Source organism: Choloepus didactylus, chromosome 21 (genome assembly GCF_015220235.1).
Source record: "Choloepus didactylus isolate mChoDid1 chromosome 21, mChoDid1.pri, whole genome shotgun sequence".
Taxonomy (NCBI): domain Eukaryota; kingdom Metazoa; phylum Chordata; class Mammalia; order Pilosa; family Megalonychidae; genus Choloepus; species Choloepus didactylus.
In genome coordinates this window covers 5983084-6007802 of record NC_051327.1, presented here as the reverse complement: position 1 = coordinate 6007802, position 24719 = coordinate 5983084, and the positions used below count along the sequence as shown (strand labels likewise).

Here is a 24719-nt window from a genome sequence, read left to right as displayed (position 1 = left end):
CAGTTCTAAAGGCAAATATTTTATTCCTTTGCCTCTTAGGCTTTTCTGATTGTGAAAACTTTGTACCTGGTACCAAATGTAGTGGTTCAGTAGCTGATAACAGCCCTCTCTTTGGACTTGACTGTGAAATGGTAAGCACTCTTTTTGATTTTTCACCTGGAGTGTTGCAAACTCTAGAATATCATCTGGGCCAAATGGAAGATGATTTCTTGAATCTAATGCACCAATAAACCAGTGAATTCAGTTCCAGTATTCAGTTTAAATAGCTGGAAGTGAGCCCTTTTTCTCACGTTTAGAAAACTTGGATATATGCTCCAGGATGAAGACTGAGTATCAAACGAGTTTTCTAACTTGTTGCTATGTTTAATCAAGTCTTTGCACTTTACTAGAAGTATACTTCTGTCTTTTGGACAAGTGTTTTGTTCTTATTGTTGCTGCCTTAAAGTCTTTGCCTCAGTTACCATCAGTTTGGCTTAGTTTCACACATTAAAGTCAGAAGTGAAAGTTCACTGCTTATAATCCCCTTCTGTTTTACTTTGTCTGATTCTAGTACATTTCCTTTCAAAGACAGTGCTTCCCTCCCTCACTGAGTACCTAGAAACCAGTTTCTCAGTTCTTAACAGAATGGTTAAGAGCTCAAGCTTTGGTGACTATCATATTCTGGTTTGTATCCTGGCTTTGCTTACTGGCTCTGTAATCTTGGACAAATTCCCTCACCTCTCTCAGTCTCAGCATCCCTCTCTATGAAGTAGGGATAATAGAGGCTATCTCATAGGGTTATTATGAGGTAGTATATATACAGTGCTCAGTACATACTAGATAATAATAGAGTGTGCTTAATAAATCTCACCTATTAGTGGTATTTAGCATAATACTGGAAAGGTAGTACACACTCAGTAAATGGTAGATCCTATTATAACTGATATTATTCTTTCCATTTGTCTTCCTTGAGCACATCCAAGAGAAACTGCCCTGTTTTTTTTCTCTTAGGTGTAACATTCAGCAGCTTCCCTAGCTATAATTTTATTCTAATCAGCAAAAGGCTGTGGTTTTGCAACAGGAACCCTAGGACATATAGCACTTGACACAGTCTGAGTAATGAGAGGAAACAGGAGCTTCCACAATTCAGCAGCCTAACTACATCCTGGTTTTTCAGTGTCTTACGTCCAAGGGGAGAGAACTAACACACATCTCACTGGTTGCCGAAGGAGGCTGCTGTGTTATGGATGAACTTGTTAAACCTGACAACAAGATTCTGGACTACCTTACCAGGTATTCTTCATCTTGCTTCAAGCTCTTCCTATATCTGTCAGACTAGAGTGGAATGAGACTTAACAGGACTAGCCCATAGCTTCTGTTTAGTTAGGTATTATCTACTTGTATGTTCTCAAAGGAAAGGCCAAGGCAATACTTCAGTATGGAAATTGCACATTGCTGACGTATAATATTCTTCCCTTCTTATCTCTAATCTTGTGACCTTAGGTCAGCAAAATATTATCTTCTTTGTCATAGAATCTCCTAATTGTAATCATTATTTAGTAACTGCCAAACAGTTGGAGCTTTGCTCATCTGAAAGTCTGCAAATCATTGCTCGGTAGTCAAACTTGATCTTAGAGCTTAATCTGTCTTGAACCTCCAAAAACAAAACAAAACTTAACTTCTTCCATAACAGAAACTTGAAACTCAAAATCTTAGTCTATCTTCCAAAGATTTGCATGTAATTTCAGAATGTATACACTACTTTAATTCATTTTAGCCAGAGAACAAGCCAGTGAAGTATTACTGTTTCCATCCATTGAAGTTGCACATATAGATGCATGCTTACTTAAACATAAGAGGTCATGACGGTGATAAAAACTGTTCTTTTAGAAGCTGTGATAACTGAATTAGTATTCTTAGGGAACAGATTTGTGTAGCAAAGATGTATGTACAAGCATGTTTATCACAATATTGTTAAAGTGTGAGAATATAAATGGCTGAGAGTAGAGGATTAAGATATGTTATGTTCATATAATGGAATATGCTGTAACCATTTAAAAAGATGTGCTGAAATAGATTTGTTGATGTGAAAACTTGTTCATGATATATTATAAATGACAAAGTCATGATATAAAGCATAATGTGCATTTTTAATAAAAATGATAGATATATGATTATATATGTATCAAAAACTATGGAAGGATATTCACTAAAATATAAGAAGTCATGGACTCTGGGTGGTAGGATTTTGGGTAGTTTTTAATTTCCTTTTTCTTATTTGTACTTTCAGCATTTTCTATGGTGAGCATATATTAAGAATAATTTTAAATATTCTTTTTGAAATGATGCTCTAGGGAGGAAAATTTGCTAATATCCTGGCTTGTCCATTTCTCTTTTTTTATTGAAAGTTTTTCAGGAATCACAAAGAAGATTCTTAACCCAGTGACCACCAAACTTAAAGATGTACAGAGGCAATTAAAAGCACTTCTTCCTCCTGATGCTGTATTAGTGGGCCACTCCTTAGACTTGGATCTCAGAGCACTGAAAGTGGGTATCTAGTAATTCTAGTGTAAATGTCTGCTCCACTTATTTCAAATCTAAAGTCTCGGGCTTTTCCACCCTACTCCCCCAATCCACTTACTTTTCCCTTTAGCAGTTATTCATTCTATTCTCTTTCCTCCTCAGATGATACATCCATACGTTATTGATACATCATTGCTTTATGTCAGAGAGCCGGGCAGAAGATTTAAGCTAAAGTTCTTAGCCAAGGCTATTTTGGGGTAGGTTTATTTGCATATTATAATATCATCCTGACAAATTTTACCTTAGTTGGCATATAGTATCTATTTTAATGCACAATGAAAAATTCAGGGTCTTCACTTTCCTTCTTAGTTTGGAAACATTATTCTTTTCATTTCTTAAAGATCCTGGTAACCTAATTCCAGAGACAAGTTTGACTCAGGGATGAAGAACTTGTAGGAATGGAGAAAGGGGTTTACCTTCACAATGAACAGGGGGGGACAGAAAAGTTAACTAAACCTTTCAAAACATAACATATCTGTGATGAATATATCCGATTATATACAAACACATATGTACAAAGATGTTCATTGTAGCATGTTTTAAAATAGCTAAATAACTGGAAACATTCTAGAGGATTGGTTAAATAAATTATGGTTATATGTATCATAGAATACTTTGTTTTTATTCAAAAGAAAATGATGGATCTGTATGTGCTAAGATGGAAACCTTGCTAAAGTAAGACTAAGAATGAAATAGAGATGCAGAGCAAGATTATAACTGTATGCCTAGCTACCGATATGATATAGGTTAGATTTAAATATATCAATATAGGTTAAATTCAGATATATCTATAGACACAGATACATGTATATCAGTTTTTTTAAAGTTTTTTTTTTTTAAACAAGAAAGAATATAAGTGCATATATTTATATACCAATAGAAAATTTCTGGCAAGTGATTGTAAACAGTGGTTACATCTAAGAAATGATATAATGGGCTGGCTAGGGAGTGGATTTGTCCAGGTGTTCTGCCTGCTATGGATAAGGCCATTCCCAGTTGTTCTGCATTCCCAGCACCTCTCTCAGGGCCTGGCACTTGATTGTAATAAAGGAATCTTGATTGTTGTGATCTAAATCTGATTATCAGAATGCTGAAATTTTACATTTAACCAGAACATATGAAGTGGTTGAAAGAGCCTATCATTAAATGTTCCCGGGTATTTCAATTTTATCTTGACTGTTTCTAGGAAGGACATACAGTGTCCAGACAGGCTTGGTCATGATGCCACAGAAGATGCTAGAACAACCCTTGAATTGGCTCAGTATTTCCTTAAGTATGGCCCAAAAGAGGTTAGTATCTTGGACCAGTGTTTTTGCCTTTCTTAAAATTATGGGACCGGAAAAGACAGCTGTAGACTGCTATCGCATGTTCTTATCTTTCTTTATAAAATGGGAGTGTGATTTGAGTTGAGCATGTATTTGGAATTAAGGCTCAATTCACTAGCATAATCTGTGGTTAAGTATATAGTCTCAGGAGTTGACTTACCTGGTTTTAAATACAGGCTCTACTCTTTTTAACTATGGTCTTGAGCAGTTACGTCCGTACTTCAGTTTCTAGATGTGTAAAATGGGAACACCCACTTTTCTGAGATACTGTTCAGGGCAAATGAGATACTGTGTATGAAGTTCTTTGCACAGTGCTTTGAGTATATTAAGCACCTATTACTGGTGGTGGTAATCATTGCAGCTGATGCTAATAATTTTAATAATTATAAAAATCTGCATAGATTTCTGCTGTCTTCGGGTGGGGGGAGCATACAATTGTTTCAACAGCAGTTCAGGGGTTATAGATTCGAACAACACAAGGGAGATATTGAAGAGGACCTAGTTTCTGACAGACCTTGTTACAATGCATTCTAACCTATTAGATTGTTCCATTGCATAATGTTGCATCACAACTTCTTTATGAAATGAATTATTACATACGTAGAATGAATAATCAACAGGCAGAATAGTATTTTGTTACGGTGTTCTAAAATATCTCATTGGCATGTAAAATAATAATAGCCACCATTCATTGAGCTCTTACTAAGTACATGATTCAAAATGCTTTATATACATTATTTAATCTTCACAGCAACCCTGTGATTTAATTCTTTTTATCCTAATTTTAAATATAACGATTCTGAGGTTTGAAGGGATAGATAACTTTCCTGGAATCCCACAGCTAGCTAGTCAGAGATGGAACCAGGATTCAAACCCAGATCTGTCAGATTCCAAGGCTTGTCTGTGCTCTACACCAGGGGTTAGCAAACGTTTTCTATAAAGGCCAGATGGTAAATATTTTTGGCTTTCTGGTCGAGACTCTTCTGTCACAACTATACAACTTGCTGTTGTAATGTGAAAGCAGTCATAAACAATGTGTCAGTGAATGGGCACAGTTGTGTTCCAATAAAACTTTATTTACAAATAACAGGCATTAAGCCAGATTTGACCCAAGAGCTGGAGTCTTTCAATGCCTGCTCTAAACCACTATATCAGAGGTTCTAAAAACTTTTTGGTCTCAGGCCCTGTTTACCCTCTTAAAAATTATAGAGGACATAAGAGAGCTTTTGTTTATGTGGGTCATACCTATCAATATTTTATCAAGTATTTGAAATTAATTCTGAGAAAAATTTTTATGTTTTATTCATTAAAAACATCCAAAAAAAACCATTACATGTTAACATAAATACTTTTTGAGCATTTAAAAAAAAAATCAGTGGTAAGATTATCATCATTTTACATATTTTGCAAATCTCTTTAATGTGTAGAGCAATAGAAGACAAGTAGTTTCTTTTATCTGCTTCTACATTTAATCTGTTGTTTTATGTAGTTGGAGAAGGGAGGACCTCGTGAGCTCCTCCTACAAGGTGAAAGGATCTCTGGAACCCCGAGGGTCTCCCTAACAACACTTTGAGAACTACTACAGTAGATTATCTACTACTTGATAGCTAGTGAAAATTGTATTTCAACTTGGGTAAAAACTAAGGAAATCTGAATTAAGTATGGACTTTAGTTAATAGTAGCGTTAACCAATATTATTTCATTAATTGTGATAAATGCACCATACCAATATAAGGTGTTACTTATAGGAGAAAATGTGTATGGGCATATGGGAGCTCTCTACCATCCTTGTAATTTTTCTGTAAATCTAAAATGATTTTAAAATAAGTTTATTTTTTAAAAATCTTACTCTCTGTATTACAACTGCTAGGTGGTCACCCACTTTATGGGAGAAGAATAAACATCAACTAGAATAAGCTTATATGCCATGCATGAGTTTTTTGCATCCTTTCTATAGTGTTTGTTAGAAATAGACAAAAGTTTAAAAATTTCAAAACTTAACAAAATGGCATTGTGTGTATTGAATCAATAAAAAGACTTTTTGATGTTGCCATAAAAGCCACTCTTGTATTTCTAAAAGTTGCATGTTTGCAGAGAAGTAAATATTAAGTAACTGATTATGGAATGAGTGATGGTCCAAAATTGCCATCCCTTTTCACTTAGCCCTACTTGGCCCTTTCCCGTATTCCTGTAACATCAGCAGCTGGTAACAGATTGCCATTCTTTGCTAAGCAGCCAGAAACCATCTGGTAACTATTAAAGCCAGCCTGGGATTTGTGGCAATGGCAAAGCCAATGTCTAAAGAAACAGAGAACACCATTTGAGCAGGTTTTTCTTGTTTTGTTTTATTTTACCTCAATAGCTTGCAAGAAATTAGGTGAATTTACCGCTTTCATTTTCTTCAAGATTGCAGAGCTAAATCTGGAGGCACTAGCTAGTGACCAAGAATTGCAAGCAACAGGCCAACAGCCAAGAAATACAACAGAAGTAGTTCAGCAGCCAAACACAAGGTGATATTTTTGAGTCCTAAACAAGAGGAAAGGCAAAAGGCATATCTGGTTTCTTATTTAACAACAGAACCTAGAATTTTTTTTTTCCTCTTTTGTGTCTATTGAGAAATGTTTACCAATAGGAGTAACATTATTCCATCACAAAAACCATGGGGAAAATACCACATTTTGCCCTAAATAAAAAGTTAGTGAATTGGTTTATCTACTTATTTTTAGTCTTCTGAATCCAGTGGCTGGTCTAAAATGACATCCTTTCCAAAGTAATAGTAATAATAATAAGCTATATAGACTAGATGGTCTTTTTTGTTTGTTTGTTTGTTTGTTTTGTTTTTGTTTTGTTTTGTTTTTTTTAATCATTTTATTGAGATATATTCACATACCACGCAGTCATACAAAACAAATCGCACTTTCGATTGTTCACAGTACCATTACATAGTTGTACATTCATCACCTAAATCAATCCCTGACACCTTCATTAGCACACACACAAAAATAACAAGAATAATAATTAGAGTGAAAAAGAGCAATTGAAGTAAAAAAGAACACTGGGTACCTTTGTCTGTTTGTTTCCTTCCCCTATTTTTCTACTCATCCATCCATAAACTAGACAAAGTGGAGTGTGGTCCTTATGGCTTTCCCAATCCCATTGTCACCCCTCATAAGCTACATTTTTATACAACTGTCTTCAAGATTCATGGGTTCTGGGTTGTAGTTTGATAGTTTCAGGTATCCACCACCAGCTACCCCAATTCTTTAGAACCTAAAAAGGGTTGTCTAAATTGTGCGTAAGAGTGCCCACCAGAGTGACCTCTCGGCTCCTTTTGGAATCTCTCTGCCACTGAAGCTTATTTCATTTCCTTTCACATCCCCCTTTTGGTCAAGAAGATGTTCTCCATCCCACGATGCCAGGTCTACATTCCTCCCCGGGAGTCATATTCCACGTTGCCAGGGAGATTCACTCCCCTAGGGGGGAGGGCAGTGATTTCACCTTTCAAGTTGGCTTAGCCAGAGAGAGAGGGCCACATCTGAGCAACAAAGAGGCATTCAGGAGGAGGCTCTTAGGCACAACCATAGGGAGGCCTAGCCTCTCCTTTGCAGCAACCGTCTTCCCAAGGGTAAAACCTATGGTAGAGGGCTCAACCCATCAAACCACCAGTCCGACTAGGTGGTCTTTTGATTAAAAGAATCAATCTACAGTCTTGATGCATTGCCCAAATTGAAAAACAAAAAAGGCCATGGTCAGAAGAGGTTTGGCTTCAGACCAAACAAGTGTATCAGATCCTTGGAATCTGCCCTAAATGTTAATAGAGGGCTTTGAGTATATTTCTTTTTTCTCCTTCCTCACCCTAAGTATAGAGCAACATTGTCCAGTACTATTTTCTGTGATGATGGAAATGTGCTATATAATACAGTTGCCACTAGTCATATGTGACTAGTGCAATTGAGGAACTGAATTTTAAATTTTACTTAATTTTTCTTAACTTTGATTTAAATAGCCACATGTGCCTAGTGGCTACCATACTCAACAGTAAGTGTATAGAAAAATAACTGTCTGCTTATGGAAAACTGTTGCTGTTCTTCCTTTGATCTCTTCTATTTCTCTCCAGTGTTTTAGAATGCTTGGACTCAATGGGTCAGAAGCTCCTTTTCTTGGCCCGGGACACTGATGCTAGTGAACTTTCTGCTTCCAGAAACTGTCACATTATTAAGTGCCTTTCAAATAAAGAGGTGAGTGCCTTGTTGTCTCTTGCAGGTTGCATTTACAGGAGAGGGGAATATAGTTTGCACCCCGGCAAGTGTCAAACTCTTTTCCATTAGCAACCTTGACTATAATTAGCAAGTCTAGCTTTTGTCTCACATCTTGTATGGAGCACTTTTAGTCCCAGTTACACTATTGGAGTAGAACTGTTAGCTATCAGTGTCTGCTTCCAGAGCCCAGCAAGCCTAGGATTTGGCCCTTCACAGATTTGGCTAGTGAGAGCCCTTTCCAACTGATACCTTTGTCCCTGTGACATGCCCCATTTTTTTGAGCATTTTCTTTCTTTCTGGCACAGCAAGATATTCTGGTTTGTGGAGGTGTTTATCTTGATTTTGGGCCTGGCTTTATCTTTTTGGTTTTCTCTTTATATTTTATCTCTCATTGCTATGTGATGCAAAGGGGGTGCATCAAAGCATGAATCCATTGTGCCATCTTTTCTACAAGATCCATATTTTTTGTTTTTTTAAAAATTTTGTTTGGAAATAATTTCAAACTTAAGAAAACCTACATGAATGATAGAACACCCATATACCTTCTGTCTAGATTCACCTTTTGTTAATACTCTACATTTGCTTTATTATTTCTATATGAGCTTACATGCTTATATTCTCCCCACTCCCCACCCTGCACTATCTATGACATTTTACTTTCTCCATTTAATTTTTCTCTGCATGACATACTATCTTCTGAAACATTCGTGAGTATGCTATATATATCATGGCCCTTTACCCCCTAAATACTTCAGTGTATATTTCCTAACAATAAGAATATCCTCTTTTATAACTTCATTATAGTTACCAAATTCAGTCAGTTTAATGTTGAGATAGTACCTTTAATTAATATTTGTCCACATTCCAGTTTTTTCAGTTGATCCAATGTCCTTTATAGTACTTTTTCCCCTTCAGAGTAGTATCCATTTTAGGATCATATATTACATTATCTTTTTAGTCTACTTTAATGTGGAACAGTTTCTCAAAAAAAAAAAAAAACCGTCATTTTGGGTTTGTGTGGTGTTTTCCTCATGATTAGAGGTATGTATTCCTAGCCAGAATATACATAAGTGATATTATATCCCTCTTAGGGTGTCACATCTGTGGGCACACATTGTGCATCTGCCCCTCTGTTCTTCTGTTTAATCACCTGATCAAGGTTTTGTTCAATTTCTCCACTGCAGAATTAATATTTTTAACCTTACTTCTAATAAGTAATATGTAAGGAGATCTTTTAAGACCATGTAAATATTATTCTTTTCATCAGAATCTTTCCACTGTATTTAATATAAATTGATTTCTTAATTGAACCAGTCTTTACTATGATGGTTACAAAATGATGACTTTCCAACTCTAGCACTTCTTCCACATTTTCTAGTCAGTACTCTGGATTCCATAAGTAAGAGTCTAATCTTTCTCCCCATTTATTTATTATCAGTATGAACTCATGAATTTCTATTCTTTTTAATGGTTTATAATTCATAATTGTACTTAATTATTTTGATTTTCAAGTTCCCAGATTTGGTGAGTGAGAGACCTTCCAAGCTGACTCCTCTGTCCATCTTTTTGAGCACTTTTTTCTTTCTGGCACAGCAAGATATTCAGCCTCATCTCGGTATTTATTAGAAACCAAGATCTGAGTGCTGAGTGTACCTATTTGTTACTGGGTGTCTGCTTCTATCTTTCAGCAGACAGTTAAGAATTGTATGCATATGTATATATACATACACATATATACAAATATATACATATACACATATAAAAATAAACACATTTTTTACACAAACACAAATACATATTTTGGAAGTCATGTGTCAGTATCCATACTTTCAATTTCAACTCATTCCTACAGCCTTCTTCCTTGACTACCCTCATTCCTTATTTGTTTCTCCCTTTTTCCATGTTGAACTAGCTCCCACAACATCATTTACTCATTTACTCAAACCTAAACTATGTCCAAAAATACTTTTAGCATTGCTGCACCCAAATCATTATACAATAAGTGGTATTTGTTTTGTAGTTCTACCCTCCTACCCTCTCCTCCACTCTCCACCCAAGACAGAGGGGTATATGAATATGAATCTTTTATATTCATGTATATGAATATATTCATTATATATAATTATATGTATATGAATATTTTATTTATAAATTTTTCCCCTTCAGATTAGCTGTGTTATACATTTAAAATATAGTTTGGTTCATGTGTTTCAGTTTGCTTTCTGTTTTAGTTTTTTTACCCACTTCTATCCTTATGTTGAGTTATTTGATGGATATATAAAGCATTAACATGGTTCTAAAAGGCAAAACTATACCAAAAAAAAAAAACTATACAAATGACAGAGAAGTGTCATTCCCTCTCCATCTCTTTTACCCCATTCCCTCCCCCACCCAATGTAAGCCAATTACTGTTGTTTTCTTAATTTTTCCTACTTTAATTTTTTTGTTGTTATATGCATGCTTTCTTGTTTTTCTCTTTCTTTCTCACACAGAAGATAACACTATATAACTCTTGCACTTGGCTTTTTTTCCCGATATATCCTTGGAAATTATACTATATTACTTCATAAGGATCTTCGTCATTATTACAGCTGAATAATGCCTCAGTGTGTATGTACTACAGTTTTATTTTTCCTTTACAATTCTTATGTCTGTAATTATTTTCTCTTGTCTAAATGCTTTGGCTAAGCCCTCCAGAACAATGTTAAATAGTGGATTTAGTAGGCCTTCTTGCATTTTTCCTGACCATACTGGGAACACCTGTGGTGTTTACCCATTAAACAAGATGTTGGATTTAGGATTGAAGTATATATATTTTATTGTGTTAAGAAAGTATCCATACCTTCTTTTCTCAAGAGTTTTTATTAGGAATAGGTATTTTATGAAAGATTTCTTCAGCATCACTGAAGATAATCATATAATTTTTCTCCTTAAATTTAATAATATGATAAACTGTATTAATAGATGTTCTAATATTGTCCCATCCTTGCATTCCTGGTATAAACCCCATTAGTTATGGTATGTTATTTTCTTACTATTTGAGTCTTTGGTAAAATTTTATTCAGTATTTCTTTTTTTGTTTATCTTTATTGAGTTTAAGATTAAATATTTTACCTGTTTTCCTTCATTTTCAGTACTCTGAAACAATTTATATAGCCTTGGGACTATATAGTCTGTGAACTATAGACTATATAGTCTGCTAGTATTCTCTTTGAAATCCATATGGGCCTAATTCTTTTTTGTAGGATAGGGTAGTTCCTTGTTAACTTTCTCTGTTTCATCTATGCAAATTGGTTCTAAGTTTTTTGTATCTACTAGGGTCAGTATTGGTAGAGTGTATTTTCCTAAGAAATTATCCATTTCATCTATATTAGCTTTATTTGTATAGTGCTGTGTGAAGTAGTTTCCACATTTTTTTGTATCTATATGTCATTTCTTATTTTATATATTCATATTGTGTTTTTTGCCTTCATTAAATTAGCTAGTAATTTGTCTATTTTGTTATTCCCCCCCCCCTCCAAAGAACCAGGGTTTTGGTTTATTAATTTTATCTGCTGTTGTTCTGTTCTCTGCTTCATTAATTTCTGCTTTTTACCTTTTGTGCTTTATCTTTTGTTGTTTTCTACCTTTCTGAGTAATTTGTTCATTTATTTTAATTTTTTTCATTTTTATTGATATAGGTCTTTAGGCCTATGAATTTTCCTCTCTCTAATCTCTTTGAATGTATTTCATAGATTTTGATATGTATATTTTCATTATTGTCAATTTCAGGAATTCTGTCATTCTGATTTGTATTTCCCATTTCACCCAAGAGTTTTAATTTCCAAGAGGAAAGTCCTCTTTGTTTTTCAATTAAACCCGTTATATTTGATGACGTTATTATGTTTGGTGTCAATTCTGTAGAAACCTTTTGTTGTAATTATGTATGTATTATGTTGTATTTACTATGTTTCTTTCTCTTTTTGGTGTGTCATCTTTGCTTGTTTTTACATTTATTTTGGTATTTTAAAAGGTTTGTTGTTTTCCTATAGTGGGTATCTTTATAATAAGAGCCTTTTATCTTCCCTTTTCTTAATTAACTTTTACTGTCTGGCCTGTCAGTTTTAAATGGTATCCTTTTTACTCCCACTATGACCTGTACAGTAGTGGTTGATAGTCTTATTCTACTTGCTGCTTTCTGTGATTAAAGGCAGTTTTACTTCTTCCATTCCAATCTATACGCCTTTTATTTTTCTTGACTTATTATGTGGTTATAATATTGAATAGAAGTGGTGAGAGCAGACATAGTTGGCTTTTTCCTGATCTTAGAGGGGAAGGCACTTACTCTCATACCATTAGTCATGATGCTAGTGGTGGTAGGTTTTTTGTAGATGCTCTTTATCAGGTTGAGGAAGTTCCCTTCTATTCCTAGTTTTCTGAGAGTTTTATCAGGAATGGCTTGTAGGCTTGTATCTATTGTGTTACCTTGATCTATTGAGATAATCATATAGTCAGTTTTATTGGTTTGTTTTCTGGGTTTTATTTTTGAAGTCTGTTAATAGAGACTATTAACTTGCTTGATTTTCTGTTATTAAACTAACCTTTCATTCTTTGGATAAATCCCATTTTGTCATGGTCTGTTATTATTGTTATACATCGTTGGATTCAATTTGCACAAATTTTGTTAAGAATTTTTACATGTATGTTCATAAGAGATATTGGCCTGTTGTTTTCTGTTCTTATATTAACTAGATTCGTCTTTGTCTAGTTTTAAAATGAGTTAGGATTTTCTCCTTTTCAGTATTCCCGAAGAGTTTGTGTAGATTGAATTTTACTTCTTCCTTAAATGTTTGATAGAATTTCCAGTGAAGCCATCTCAGCCTGGAGATTTCTTTGTAGGAGTTTTCTTCCAAAGACATAGGGGTATTCAAGTCATGTGTTTTTTTCTTGAGTGACATTGCTGGTTTGCTAAGTTGCTGAATTTATTAGGTAACATTATTCATAATATTCTTTTATTATCTTTTAACATATATAGGATCTGTAATGATGTCACGTCTCTCCCTATTATTGATAATTGTGTCTTCTCTTTTTTTCTTTACTGATCAGTCTAGCTAGAAATTTATCAATTTCATTGATTTCCTCAAAGCACCAGCTTTTGGTTTTATTAGTATTTGGGGGTTTTTTTGTTTACTATTTCATTGATTTCTGTTCTAGTCTTTCTTATTTCCTACTTCCTGCTTAGCTTGGGTTTCATTTGCCCTTCTTCTTCTAGTTTCTTAGGATGCAAGCTGAGGTCACTGATTCGAAACTTTCTTACAGTGGAAGCTGAGGCTATTTATTTGAAACTGTTCTTTTCTACTATAGGTACTAGAAATTTCCCTCTAAATACTACTTTAGTTGTATACCACAAATAGATAAGTTGTGTTTTCATTTTCATTCAGTTCAGAATACTTTTTAATTTTCCTTTTGATTTTGTCTTTAACCCATGGTCTGTTGAGAACAATGTTATTTAGTTTCCAAATATTTAGGTATTTTCAACAGATCTTTCTATTATTGATTCTTAAGTTGTCTTTGGTTGGAAAACATACCTTGCACATCTTGAATCCTTTTAAATTTATTGAGAGAAGTGGAATCTCCAGTTATAATTGTGGATTTGTCTATTTCTTATAGTTCTATTTTTGCTTTATGTGTCATGGTTGCTTTACGATTTATAGTATACATCTTTAACTTGTCACAGTTAGCCTTTACGTGAAGTTACACAACCTCACATATAAGAACCTTATAACTGTATATTTGTATTTCTCCTCTCCTGGCTTTTCACTTCTCTGTGTTACAAAAAGTACAATATATTGCTACTAATTTTGTTTTAAACAGTATGTTTTTTAAAAAGATTTTAAAAAGAAAGGTGTTTATATTTACCCACATAATTATCATTTCTGGTGCTCCTCATTCCTTTGTATATTTCCAGATTTTTATCATTTTCCTGATACCTGAAAAGACTTTGTCTTCTGTAGTGTAAATCTGTTGGTGATGAATTCTTAAAGCATCTGTATATTTGAAAAAGCCAATTTTTTAGCCTTTGTTTTTGAAATAATAGTTTGGCTGGAAATAGATATGTAGATTGGCATTTTTTTCTTCAAATACCTTAAAGCTGTTGCTTCACTGTGTTCTAGCTTTTACATGGTTTCTGAGGAGAAATCAGCTGTCACCCTTATTTTTGCCCCCCTCACAGTGTGTCTCTGGCTGCTTAATCACTGCTTTTAAGCAATTTGATTACACTGTACCTTGGTGTCACTTTTTTAATGTTTCTTGTGTTTGGAGTTTGTTGTGCTTCTGGAATCTGTGCGCTTATCATTTTCATCAAATTAGAAAAAAAGTTGGTCATTATTTCTTCCCGTTATTTTTTCTTTCTCCACCTTTCCCTCCTTTGAGGACTTCTGATACATATATATCAGGCCATCCAGAGTTCTCCCATAGATCATTGATGCTCAGTTCATTCTTTTTCCCAGTCTTTTTTCCCTCTCTGTTTAATTTTAAATAGCTTCCATTGCTGTGTCTTCAAGTTCCCTAATCATTTTCCCTGCAGTCTCTAATCAGTTATTAATTACATCCATTGTACCTTCATCAAACATTTTTTATTTCTAGAAGTTCAACGTAGCTCTTTTTCATATCTTCCATGTCTCTAGCTAATGTCTTTCCTCTACATTCTTGAATATATGGAGTACAGTTACAATAACTATTTTAATGTCCTTGTCTACTAATTTGATCATGTATCTATATAATTTCGAGGCTAGCTTCAATTGACTTTTTATTCTCATTATGAATCATATTTTCATGCTTCTTTGTATGTCTGGTAATATTTTATTAGATGCCAGAAAAGTGAATTTTACCTTGCTGGGTGCTGTATTTATTTTGTATTCCTGTACATATTTGTGACCTTTGTTATGGTATGCGGTAATTACTTGGAAACACTTTGCTCCTTTTGGATCCTGTTTTCAAGCTTTGTTAGGCAGAACTAGAGCAAATTTCACCCTACCACTGAAGCAGAATCCTACTGAGTATTTAATGCTGCATGAATTTGAGTTTTTATACTCTAGCTTTTGGGAATAGGAACTATTCCTGACCCTACGACAGCCTTTGGGGTTGTTTCCCCTAATTCTTTGGAGTGGTCTTTCGCCAACCTCACATAGTTTACTTACATGAATACACTGATCAGTACTTAACTACATATTTAAGGGGGGTCCTTTGCAGATCTCTGGACATCTCTTTGTATGCAGTTCTTTCCCCTCAGGAACTCTGCCCTATGAATTCTAGCCACATGGGTTCCCCCACTCCCGTGTGGCCTAAAAACTTTCTCCAGACAGGAAGCTGGGGCAGTCATAGGGCATATCTCGTTTATTTCCCAGATCACAAGGATCACTGCCCTTTATTGCCGGTTTTCTAATGTCCTGAGAACAATTGTTTCATATATTTTTTTACTGTTTGCAGTTGAGGAGGAGGGTAAATCCAGTCCTTATTACTTCACCTTGGCTGTAGGTGGAAGTCCTTACAAGTTGTATTTGAGAAGTTCAGTGTCTTGGCCTTGTAAATTATTTCTTCTTTATACCTGGAGGCCTTGAGGATTTTTTTTTTTTTTTTTTTTGTAAATGTTTAAAGTCTAATTATTTTACTAGACTGTGTCTCAGAGTTGATCACTCCAGGTCAGTTTTCCCTGGTACCTTTGGCCCTTTCAATATATAGATTCTGGTTTTCTTTTATTTTCAGAGTGTTTTCTTGGATCATATTTTCAAATACTCATTTGATTCCATTGTTTGAATTTTCTTCATTGACTCAATTAACATGTTAATAGGCCCTCCTTTGCCTATCTTCCATTTTGGTTACTTTGTGATCCTTTTTATCACTTCTGATTCTCTTCGTTCTTTTCCTGCTTTTCTTTAATTCCCTTTATTAAATTTTCACTTGAATTTATTCTCTCTTGACCCTTGTGATTTCCACTTCATTTCTTCCTGTTTTTTTGGTCTGCTTCTGGATTTTGTTGTTTTTCTCATTTAAGATACTCTCTTCATATCACCAAACACTTAATCGTTAATATTTAATTCAGTTTGAAGAGTAATGTTAACAGTTTCGTCAGCTCCTTGGTTGATTTTTGGGTGAGAATTTTCATTTTTAATCAACAGAAATGCTTTCATTCTTACTTAAAAAAAGGTTTTTATTCTAATTTTATTCATTTTGTGAACAGGATTTTGTTTAAGAGCCCCTCTTCTGTCAGTTCTACCTTCCTCAGGGCAGTTTATTCTTTTTTTTTTTTTTTAATTTTAATTTAATTTTATTTCCTGCAATTTTATTGAGATATAGTTATATGCCATACTATCATCCAATGTATAATCATTTGTTCACATTATCATCATATAGTTGTGCATTCATCACCACAATTTTTGAACATTTTCATTACTCCAAAAGTAATAAAATAGGAATAAAAATAAAAAGTGTAAAAGAACACCCAAAACATCCCATCCCCCCATCCTCCACTATTGTTCATTTATTCTTTTTAAATGCTGTTTAAAAATGATGTGGTGGCAGAGAAAGGGAAAGGCTTATGTTGTTGGGGGAAGGGTTGCTATGTGTCTTATTTTTCTTTCCTTTTTACAGGTTCCTTAATTTCCCCTCTTACTTTCTGCTTTTCCTTTGCTACATCTTCAAGGGGTACTACTTCTTTATATATCTGATTCTTCCCTAGAAGCACTGCTTCTCTGAGGCTACCAAGCTTCTTCCCTATAGTCAAGTAGTATGAACTATCAAAGTTGTGGCCTAAGTTTGTATCATTTAGTTAGATTTTTTTCTTTTTGGGGTGATTGTGCCTCATCTAAGTCTTCCATGCCCCTTAATTCTTTTTGAGAGTCATTTAAGCCTCCTCTCTCCTGCTTATCTGTACTCACAAGCTTATAGCAGTGTGCCACAATGGGAGCTTTGTTAAAATTTAACTTATTTCTCTACTTAGAGATAAACTGAAGGTTGTAGTAGTCTAAGACTGCTGAGATAACCATCATTTATATTATTGTGGCCACATACTAGGACAGGGAGTTCCTAGCTCATTCAGGCTATGATGTTCTCTGCAGGTTCTGGAGCAGGCCAGGGCAGAAATACCCCTATTTCCCTTCAGCATTGTCCAGTTCTCCTTTGAGCCCCTTTCACACAGCCTTACTGAGGAGATGAACAAAAGGGTAAGTGGTGGGTTCTCCTGGAGGATCTATTTAAATACATATAGCCTCCTCCATTAGAGAAAGTAATAATGCTTTATTAAGTTTGCTCTGCATTTCTCCAGGTTTTTTCTATACCTACATTAACATTTTTATAAAAATGGGAATCAGACTATGCATACTGTTATTCAACTTGTTTTTTCATTTAACAGTATATTTTGTACATTTCTGTGTGTTATAGGTCCCTTTATTTCTCTTTTGTTATCATCGTCTTTGCATCAAGATATATAGCAATGATAGCAGGTTTCTTTTTAAAGCTTAGTATTAAATATTAAGTATCTTTTCCCATTTTAATTTTACATTACTCTGCCAAGAAAAAAAATTAAAACTCAAGTTATTTGAAGCCTGAACATACTTCCATGATTAGCCAGGCTATTTAAAAATTGGTGGCTTGTTCTTGCTGCTGTATAATCAGATCCAAGCCCTAGAAAGATGGGACCAGGTTATAATTGTTTTTGAAAAGTGTGCTACAGAAATGGATGATGTTGTTCTAGTTTGCTAATGCTGCTGGAATGCAAAACACCAGAAATGGATTGGCTTTTATAAAGGGGGTTTATTTGGTTACAAAGTTACAGTCTTAAGGCCATAAAGTGTCCAAGGTAAGTAATCAACAATCGTGTGCCTTCACTGGAGGATGGCCAGTGGTGTCCAGAAAACCTGTTAGCTGGGAAGGCACGTGGCTGGTGTCTGCTCCAGAGTTCTGGTTTCAAAATGACTTTTTCCCACAATGTTCCTCTCTAGGCTTCAGTTCCTCAAAAATGTCACTCTTAGTTGTTTTGGGGGCATTTTTCTTCTCTTAGCTTCTCCAGAGCAAAAGTCTGCTTTCAGCAGCCGTCTTCAAACTGTCTCTCATCTGCAGCTCCTCTCTCAGCTCCCATGCATTCTTCAAAGTGTCCCTCTTGACTGTAGCAAGCTCGCTCCTTCTGTCTGAGCTTATATAGGGCTCCAGTGAACTAATCAAGGCCCATGCTGAATGGGTGGGGCCATGCCTCCATGGAAATGATCTAATCAGAGTTATCACCTACAGTTGGGTGGGTCACATCCCCATGGAAACACTCATCTTCCCCCACAAGATTACGTGAAAGAACATGGCATTTTGGGGGACATAATACATCCAAACCAGGTTACATACAAGCCAGGTTACAAGGTAAGGACAGGGGTAAGATAGGGACATTTTCTTTCATAAATAGAATTTCTGAAGAGTCCCAGTCCATCATTTTTTTCCCAAAATGGTTTGAGGAGGGAGTAAGATCTCAACATGAGCTTAAAAGTAATGTCTCTTTGAGGGGATGGTAGTTGCATTGTCAAGGAAGGGGATGGCTAAGATGGACCATCTCCTTCCTTCCAGCTAGGGAAATGGAAATTGAAAGATTATTGCCCAGTGAGTGTGAAAGTAAGCTGAAGGTTCGATGGTAAAGAATTCTCTAAGAGGTTTCTTCTAGAAACAGACAACTCAGACTCTTCCTATTAGTTTAACAAAGAAGTTATTTTTAAAAGCACTTGGGAAGTTCCTCACCACCCCTCTGGTGGGAAGGCTCAGAGAAGGTAGTCATCAATACAGCCACCTTTTAGGCCATAATGGAATTCCTGAAGATTGGAGACTGCGTAGAAGTGTATGAAGGCAGCGGCCACCACCGGGACATGGAAAACCTGATGAAACTGGAACCATATGTCAAACTTTCCAGGAAAGAAGCGCTCAGGAATTTGAGCTCCAGTGATGTACATCAGAGGCATGAGGAAGAACCAGCCCATCAGGCCCACCATGTGGTGGCCTTGACAAAGCCCTCAGCGATAGTAAAGTGCATGGTGGGCACAGCACCACTCAAGCCAAGACCCAGAAACACTGCTGCTCTTGTCTGCTGGTGCTTAGGAGTGGCAAACCTGTCCCACTGTGCCACAATGATGGCAGAAATCCCCAGGACACACACGATGGAGAGGAAGATGAGCCATGGCTTTGGGGAGCAGTAGATCAATTCCTGAATAGTCCAATTTGGAAAAAGTCAGAGAGACTTTCTCTGAATAACAATAGATGGTGTGAAAGAGCCAGGAGAAATTGAGGCAGAGCACCGCACCCAAGAAGAACATCCCAAAACCACCTTCTCCTGTCGAGAAGCCATGAAGTACATATTTGGTCTGAGTATGGTCAAGATTCCCAAAAAGAACAACAGCACAGAACCAAGCAGATGGGTCCAAATGTTGCCAGTTTCTGTATGGATGCAGAAGATGCTCTTCGAGCAAGCCGAAAAGGAGGGCATGGATGGTCTGTTGCCATGTAGCAGGTAGTCATTGTCCTTTAGCCAGCTGGGGAGCACATCATATGGGATACTTTCCAATGTCCCTCCCAGACCTTATATACAAACTCCTCCATCTTCTCCATGGTGTGATGGGCTTGGAGGGGAAGTGTCAGTACCCACACCTCCTCCTCTTCTTCCTGGGGCACTGGGCATGGTTTTGCTCTTCTTCAGCTTTGGTTGGGTTGGTGATTACCCGTTTGCCCCTCTCTTCTAGCAGGGGTCCCAGTTCAGCCAGTTCCACCATGTCAGTTTCCCAGTTACTGGCAGAAGCCCCATTGCCATGTGCCACCACAGATCCTTTATGGGAAGATATCTGGCTGGTACCTCAGTACCCTGCAGCTTCAGCATGGGTAAAGGTTGGGGTCTCTTAGCCCCAGAGGGCAGAGATTTCCCTGTGTTGGTAGACAAATGGAGATCAGTGGAGATCATGTCATCATAGTGGGCAAAGTCCACTCTGGTTTGGTCTTCTAAATGCTGGGCGGGTGGGCTCTATCTCACCATCACCCGTCCCTTGTTTTTAATGGCTGCATAGTATTCCACTGCATAATATACCTATTGTTTATAATATTTGTGCTTTATAAATTTTTGCTATTACAAATAACGCTGCCATGAGCATCCCTGTATACAAATATTTGTACATTTGGCAAGTATTTGTGTTGAAAAGTTCCTTAAAGTTGTTATCCAATGTAGTTTCTCATTTCCACATCTCCCTCCTCACTATATCCTATTGCTTTTCCTTTAGATGAGGGTCAAGTGGACAGAGATGTCAACTGTGTATGCTGGACCATTTAGCAAAAATTGCAATCTCGAGTCTCTGAAGAGGCTGTGTAAGAGCTGTGGCCCAGTCCAGTCAATAACTCTTGTTCTTGAAACACATCAGGTAAGGAGACCAGAAAAATTAGACTTTGACCTTCTAGATTACTCTTGGAAACTCAGATGCCTATAGGGGCCATGCAGATGTTAGTGAAGTGAGGTTGACTGTTACCAACTGGAGGGTGGGACATGCTCTGTCTGATGGGGGCACTTGTTGGCCCACAAGAACTAGTAATGAGAGCTCTTCTGATTTTTTAAGAGAATTGAGAAATCTGCCAATTTTCTTATGTTGGCTCCAGTTTTCTTAAATAAGTAGGCCAGATTAAAAAAAAAAAAGTGCTGATTGAATATAGCCTCTGGGTCTCCTGATTGTCACCTCAGCTTTAATTGATAAAGTACACTTTCCAAAAGAGCAATGATTTCCATGTCTTGGGAAGTCTCTGTAGGGCTTAATGTCAAATAGGCTCATAGGTGGATTAAAACACGAGAGGAAGACTATGGGAGGGCTTTTATCTCCATGATGATGCTATGGCTTATATAATCACAAAGATTTAGCTACTTGGAGGCATCAAGCAGAAAAGCATGGGGAGCAAGCAGTGCCTTAGAGACTAAAGGATACCATTTTAGAACAGACAGGATATTCATGTCCAGAGAGAATAACACTAATGAGTCCACTTGAAGATGTGGCCTACCCAGTAGAAGAACTTAGCCTCCCCAAGCTTACAGGCAAGCTGCCTGTCTAAAATTAAGCTAACAAAAAAGACCAGTGAGAATCTCTGCCTGTGACTTGCATGGATGACATAAGCCTTTGGTGACTTAAATATTATGAAAAGCAAGTTGGGTAGTAAAGAATTTGTTAAGTCTTTCCCCACACCACTCGGGGGGAGGAAGGCTTCAATTTTAAATGACAAGTAAAGGTTATTTTCTGAGAACCAGTTCCTGAACCTTGGTGATTTCACTTAAAGTTTAGTTTCGCCATGAGATAATCTGCAGTCAGTAACTGTCTAATTCAGCATAGCAAGGATGTCCACCCTGGTCCCTCCCTAACCTCTACTCTAGTAGTTTAAGCCTGGAAAGCAAAGGTGAGGAAATCTTGGTCTTTTTGCAGCCTCATCTCTGCATCCAGTATGAAGTCCTAGAAGCTGCCCAGCTGGCTATTGAGACCTTAGATGGCATTCTGGTAGAAGGTACTTGCATCAAGGTATGATGGCCAGGGACAGACAAGAAAACAGCACTGTTCACTCAGCCATGGCATACTGCAGCCTGCATTTACGGTGCCCCCAAGACCTATAAGGAAATACCCTAGAAAGGCTTCTCTTATTCTATTACGGAACATCTTCAGCCAAGCCTAGTGTTTTCCTAGCAGTGAAGGACTTAAAGACATGAGAGCTTTTGTTTTGTTTAAGTCAGCCTGGGTTGGATTGGGGTCTTCCTTGTACTCTTTATCACTACTTAAGACCCCAAATGGTTTATTCTAGGTAGTTCTTTGTGGTTGCCTTCTCCTTCAACTTTTCAGGGGGATCAAATGGTGGTTTGAAGTTTTTTATGCAAGTAAACAGAATTTCATTGCGGGTAGGAAGCAGAGAATAGATTTCTGTTAGCCAAGGTTGGTGGGGGAGAATATTTACATAAAAATATATAAATATATTTGTGTATTTCTTTATATATCTATCAATTTAATCTCCACCATAGTTCCATAAGGCAATATGTTATCATAAGCCTCATTTTACAGCTGAGGAAACTGCAAAATTAAGTTATTTGTCCAAGGACTCCAGCTAGTATACCACAAGCCTGGGGTTGAAATGGTGACTTTCCACCGCCAATTCTGTCTTTCCTCGGTTAGGTGCAGAGGCCTGTCACAGAGCTTACCCTTGATTGTGACAACCTTGTGGATGAGCTGGAACGAGATTCTGAAAACCGAGGTACTATTTACCTGTCTGGAGTGAGTGAAACCTTCAAAGAACACCTGTTACAGCAACCCAGCCTTTTCCTTGGCCTAGAAGCTCTGATTTTGCCTAAAGATCTTAAAAGTGGAAAGCAGAAAAAATACTGTTTCCTGAGTAAGTCTAAGCCACCAGTGTATCTTGGGGAAGGAGATTTGGTGTGGTGATAACATGAGGTCAGAGAAGGGCACTTTGGATCTATCCTTGTCCTGTGGTCCTGGGTGGTACCAGCTTGAATGGTGACCAACTTTCTTGGGCCTTTGGTAACAGCAGTTTTTTTTTTTTCTGGGGGGGGGGGGGGGGTGTATTTTTGCTTTCAGAATTCAAAACTTTTGGCAGTGCCCAGATGGCCCTTGACATTCTCACAGGCAAAGGCTGGAAGCTGAAAGGCAAACACCCCCTAACCCCCAGGCACCTCCATGCGTGGCTTAGGGGCTTACCTCCTGAATCAAGAAGGCCCCCAGGGCTTCGTGTCATACCTCCTGCCCCGGAGCAGCAGGCCTTGCAGGTAAACTAGTGAATGATTATATCCTAGGGTTGGATAGTAAAGTGAGCTGCTCTGGTTGGCTGGCTCTGGGCCTTGGCTGATTTTCTGGAAATCAGTCAAGAGAGTCCTACTCAGGGACTCTTAAGCCTTCAGTCTCCTTTTCTGGCCCTGGCCCCAGTCTTACTTCCCTCTCCAGATTCTTTCAGCCCTGGCCACATCTGTCTTTCTCCCAGATCCCTCATACACCTGCCCCCTGCATACCTGCTAATATGAAGTTTTTAGCTCTCCAGGTATATCTCTAAGGAACTTTGAGGGACTACGACAGTAGGTCAGAGAGCTGGACAAGTCTTCAGTGATCTAGCCTAGAGTCTCCCAAAGTGGGGTATACCCACAAGATGATTTTTGGTGGTCATAGATGGAATTTGGTTGTTTTGTTTTTCTAACATTAAAATACACCACAACCACATTGAACCTGTGATTTCACAGACAGTATCGCTTAGACCAAGGCAAAGGAAGAAATTGACTCACTATAAAGAAAAAATATTAGAGGGATGCACAAGGAGAATGGTAGAGGTAGAATGTGAGTGACTGAAATTTGGGAAACCCTGCCCTAGTCTAACTAAACTCCCACACTTAGCAAATGAGGAATAGAGGCCAGAGCTAGTGAGTGACTTGTCAAAGTTCACAAAGATACTTAAGGGCAGAGGCTAGACTAGAGCCTGGCTCCCCTAGCTTGGGGCCCTAGAAGATCCAACTAGAGGAAAGGACAGCAGCCTTCCTCCTCTGAGGAGGCCCTAAACTGACTCTGAAGCCTGGTGATGCTGGCGTGGACAGAGAACCCTGCAGTGTGGGCTCCAGCTTCACATCAGTGAATTTGTACAGAGCCTTCCCTGGGTGCCCATGGCCCTAGGGCCTGAGGAAGAGTGTTGCAGCCTCTCCAAAGGCGAGCAGAGGGTGCTATGACTGACTGTTGATATGTGGCTTTGATCCCAGACCCTGAAGGTGGACCACCCAAAGACAGCAGCCTGGCGCTGGGGCCGGAAGATTGGGAAGCTCTACCATAGTTTGTGCCCAGGCACCCTCTGCCTCATCCTGCTGCCAGGGACCAAGAGGTAAGGACTGTGAAGGATTGTCCCTTCGTGACTCTGGCCCTTGGGCTCTAGCTGTTCTTGGAGAAAGGCCTTTTGGTAACATCTAGGCACATAATGAGGACTTACATGAAACGTCTCTTAATTTTCATTGTTAGCCCTAAGAGATAGGTATTATATTCCCATTTTACATTTACATGCTCTTGTATAATTTCACTTATGGTTCTCTCAAGGATGTAGCTCATCCCAGTTTAAAGCCAGAGGTCTTAGGTCCTGCACCCTCTTTGGGCAAGAAGTAGCTGCCTAACCTCACTTGAGTAAAAATGGTCAAGAAAGTCCTAGGACAAGGCCCATGCTTAGGTATGACGAGGGCCTACTCTCCCCACATACCAGGAACATGTTCCTGACTTCCCTGCCCTCTCCACTCGTGCCTCCTGTTTACTTTTAAGGGCCAGTTGCGGCTGCTTCTAAGCTGAGAATATTGGAGCAGGACTCTGGGTCCCCTCCCAGCTCTATCACTTATCTACTCTGTGACAAGTAGCCAGGCCACCTTCCCACTATGGGTCTCAATTTCCCTTTGGTTAAATGAGGGATTTGGAGTAAATCAGTAATTTTCAAACCCTTTTGGCTTTTATACCCTTTATTTAATGAAAAACTGATGTTAAATCCCAAAACAAAAATGAGCAGTTGTGGATATGAGTGAGTGGGTAGA

The 24719-nt window shown here is 37.5% G+C and overlaps 1 protein-coding gene and 1 pseudogene across 13 annotated transcripts in view; one reads left to right on the top strand and one right to left on the bottom strand.

Annotated features, from left to right (window-relative positions):
• The window catches only part of REXO5 (RNA exonuclease 5), a 68671-nt gene that overhangs the window by 22563 nt on the left and 21389 nt on the right, over positions 1–24719 (top strand). For 8 of the 13 annotated variants that reach the window (XR_005213614.1, XR_005213615.1, XM_037814657.1 and 5 more), the window contains 13 exons: positions 40–131; positions 1157–1272; positions 2388–2526; positions 2665–2759; positions 3749–3851; positions 6294–6397; positions 8005–8125; positions 17242–17346; positions 20419–20556; positions 21598–21690; positions 22333–22549; positions 22753–22940; positions 23913–24031. Coding sequence is in view for 8 of the 13 variants with exons in the window: in XM_037814657.1 (XP_037670585.1) it covers positions 40–131; positions 1157–1272; positions 2388–2526; positions 2665–2759; positions 3749–3851; positions 6294–6397; positions 8005–8125; positions 17242–17346; positions 20419–20556; positions 21598–21690; positions 22333–22549; positions 22753–22940; positions 23913–24031 (1630 nt within the window). In the remaining 5 variants the exon portion in view is untranslated. The remainder of the gene's footprint in view (positions 1–39; positions 132–1156; positions 1273–2387; positions 2527–2664; positions 2760–3748; positions 3852–6293; positions 6398–8004; positions 8126–17241; positions 17347–20418; positions 20557–21597; positions 21691–22332; positions 22550–22752; positions 22941–23912; positions 24032–24719) is intronic. The other 5 variants (XR_005213616.1, XR_005213618.1, XR_005213617.1 and 2 more) reach the window with 2 other exon arrangements.
• Positions 18450–20292, bottom strand: LOC119517993 (annotated as a pseudogene).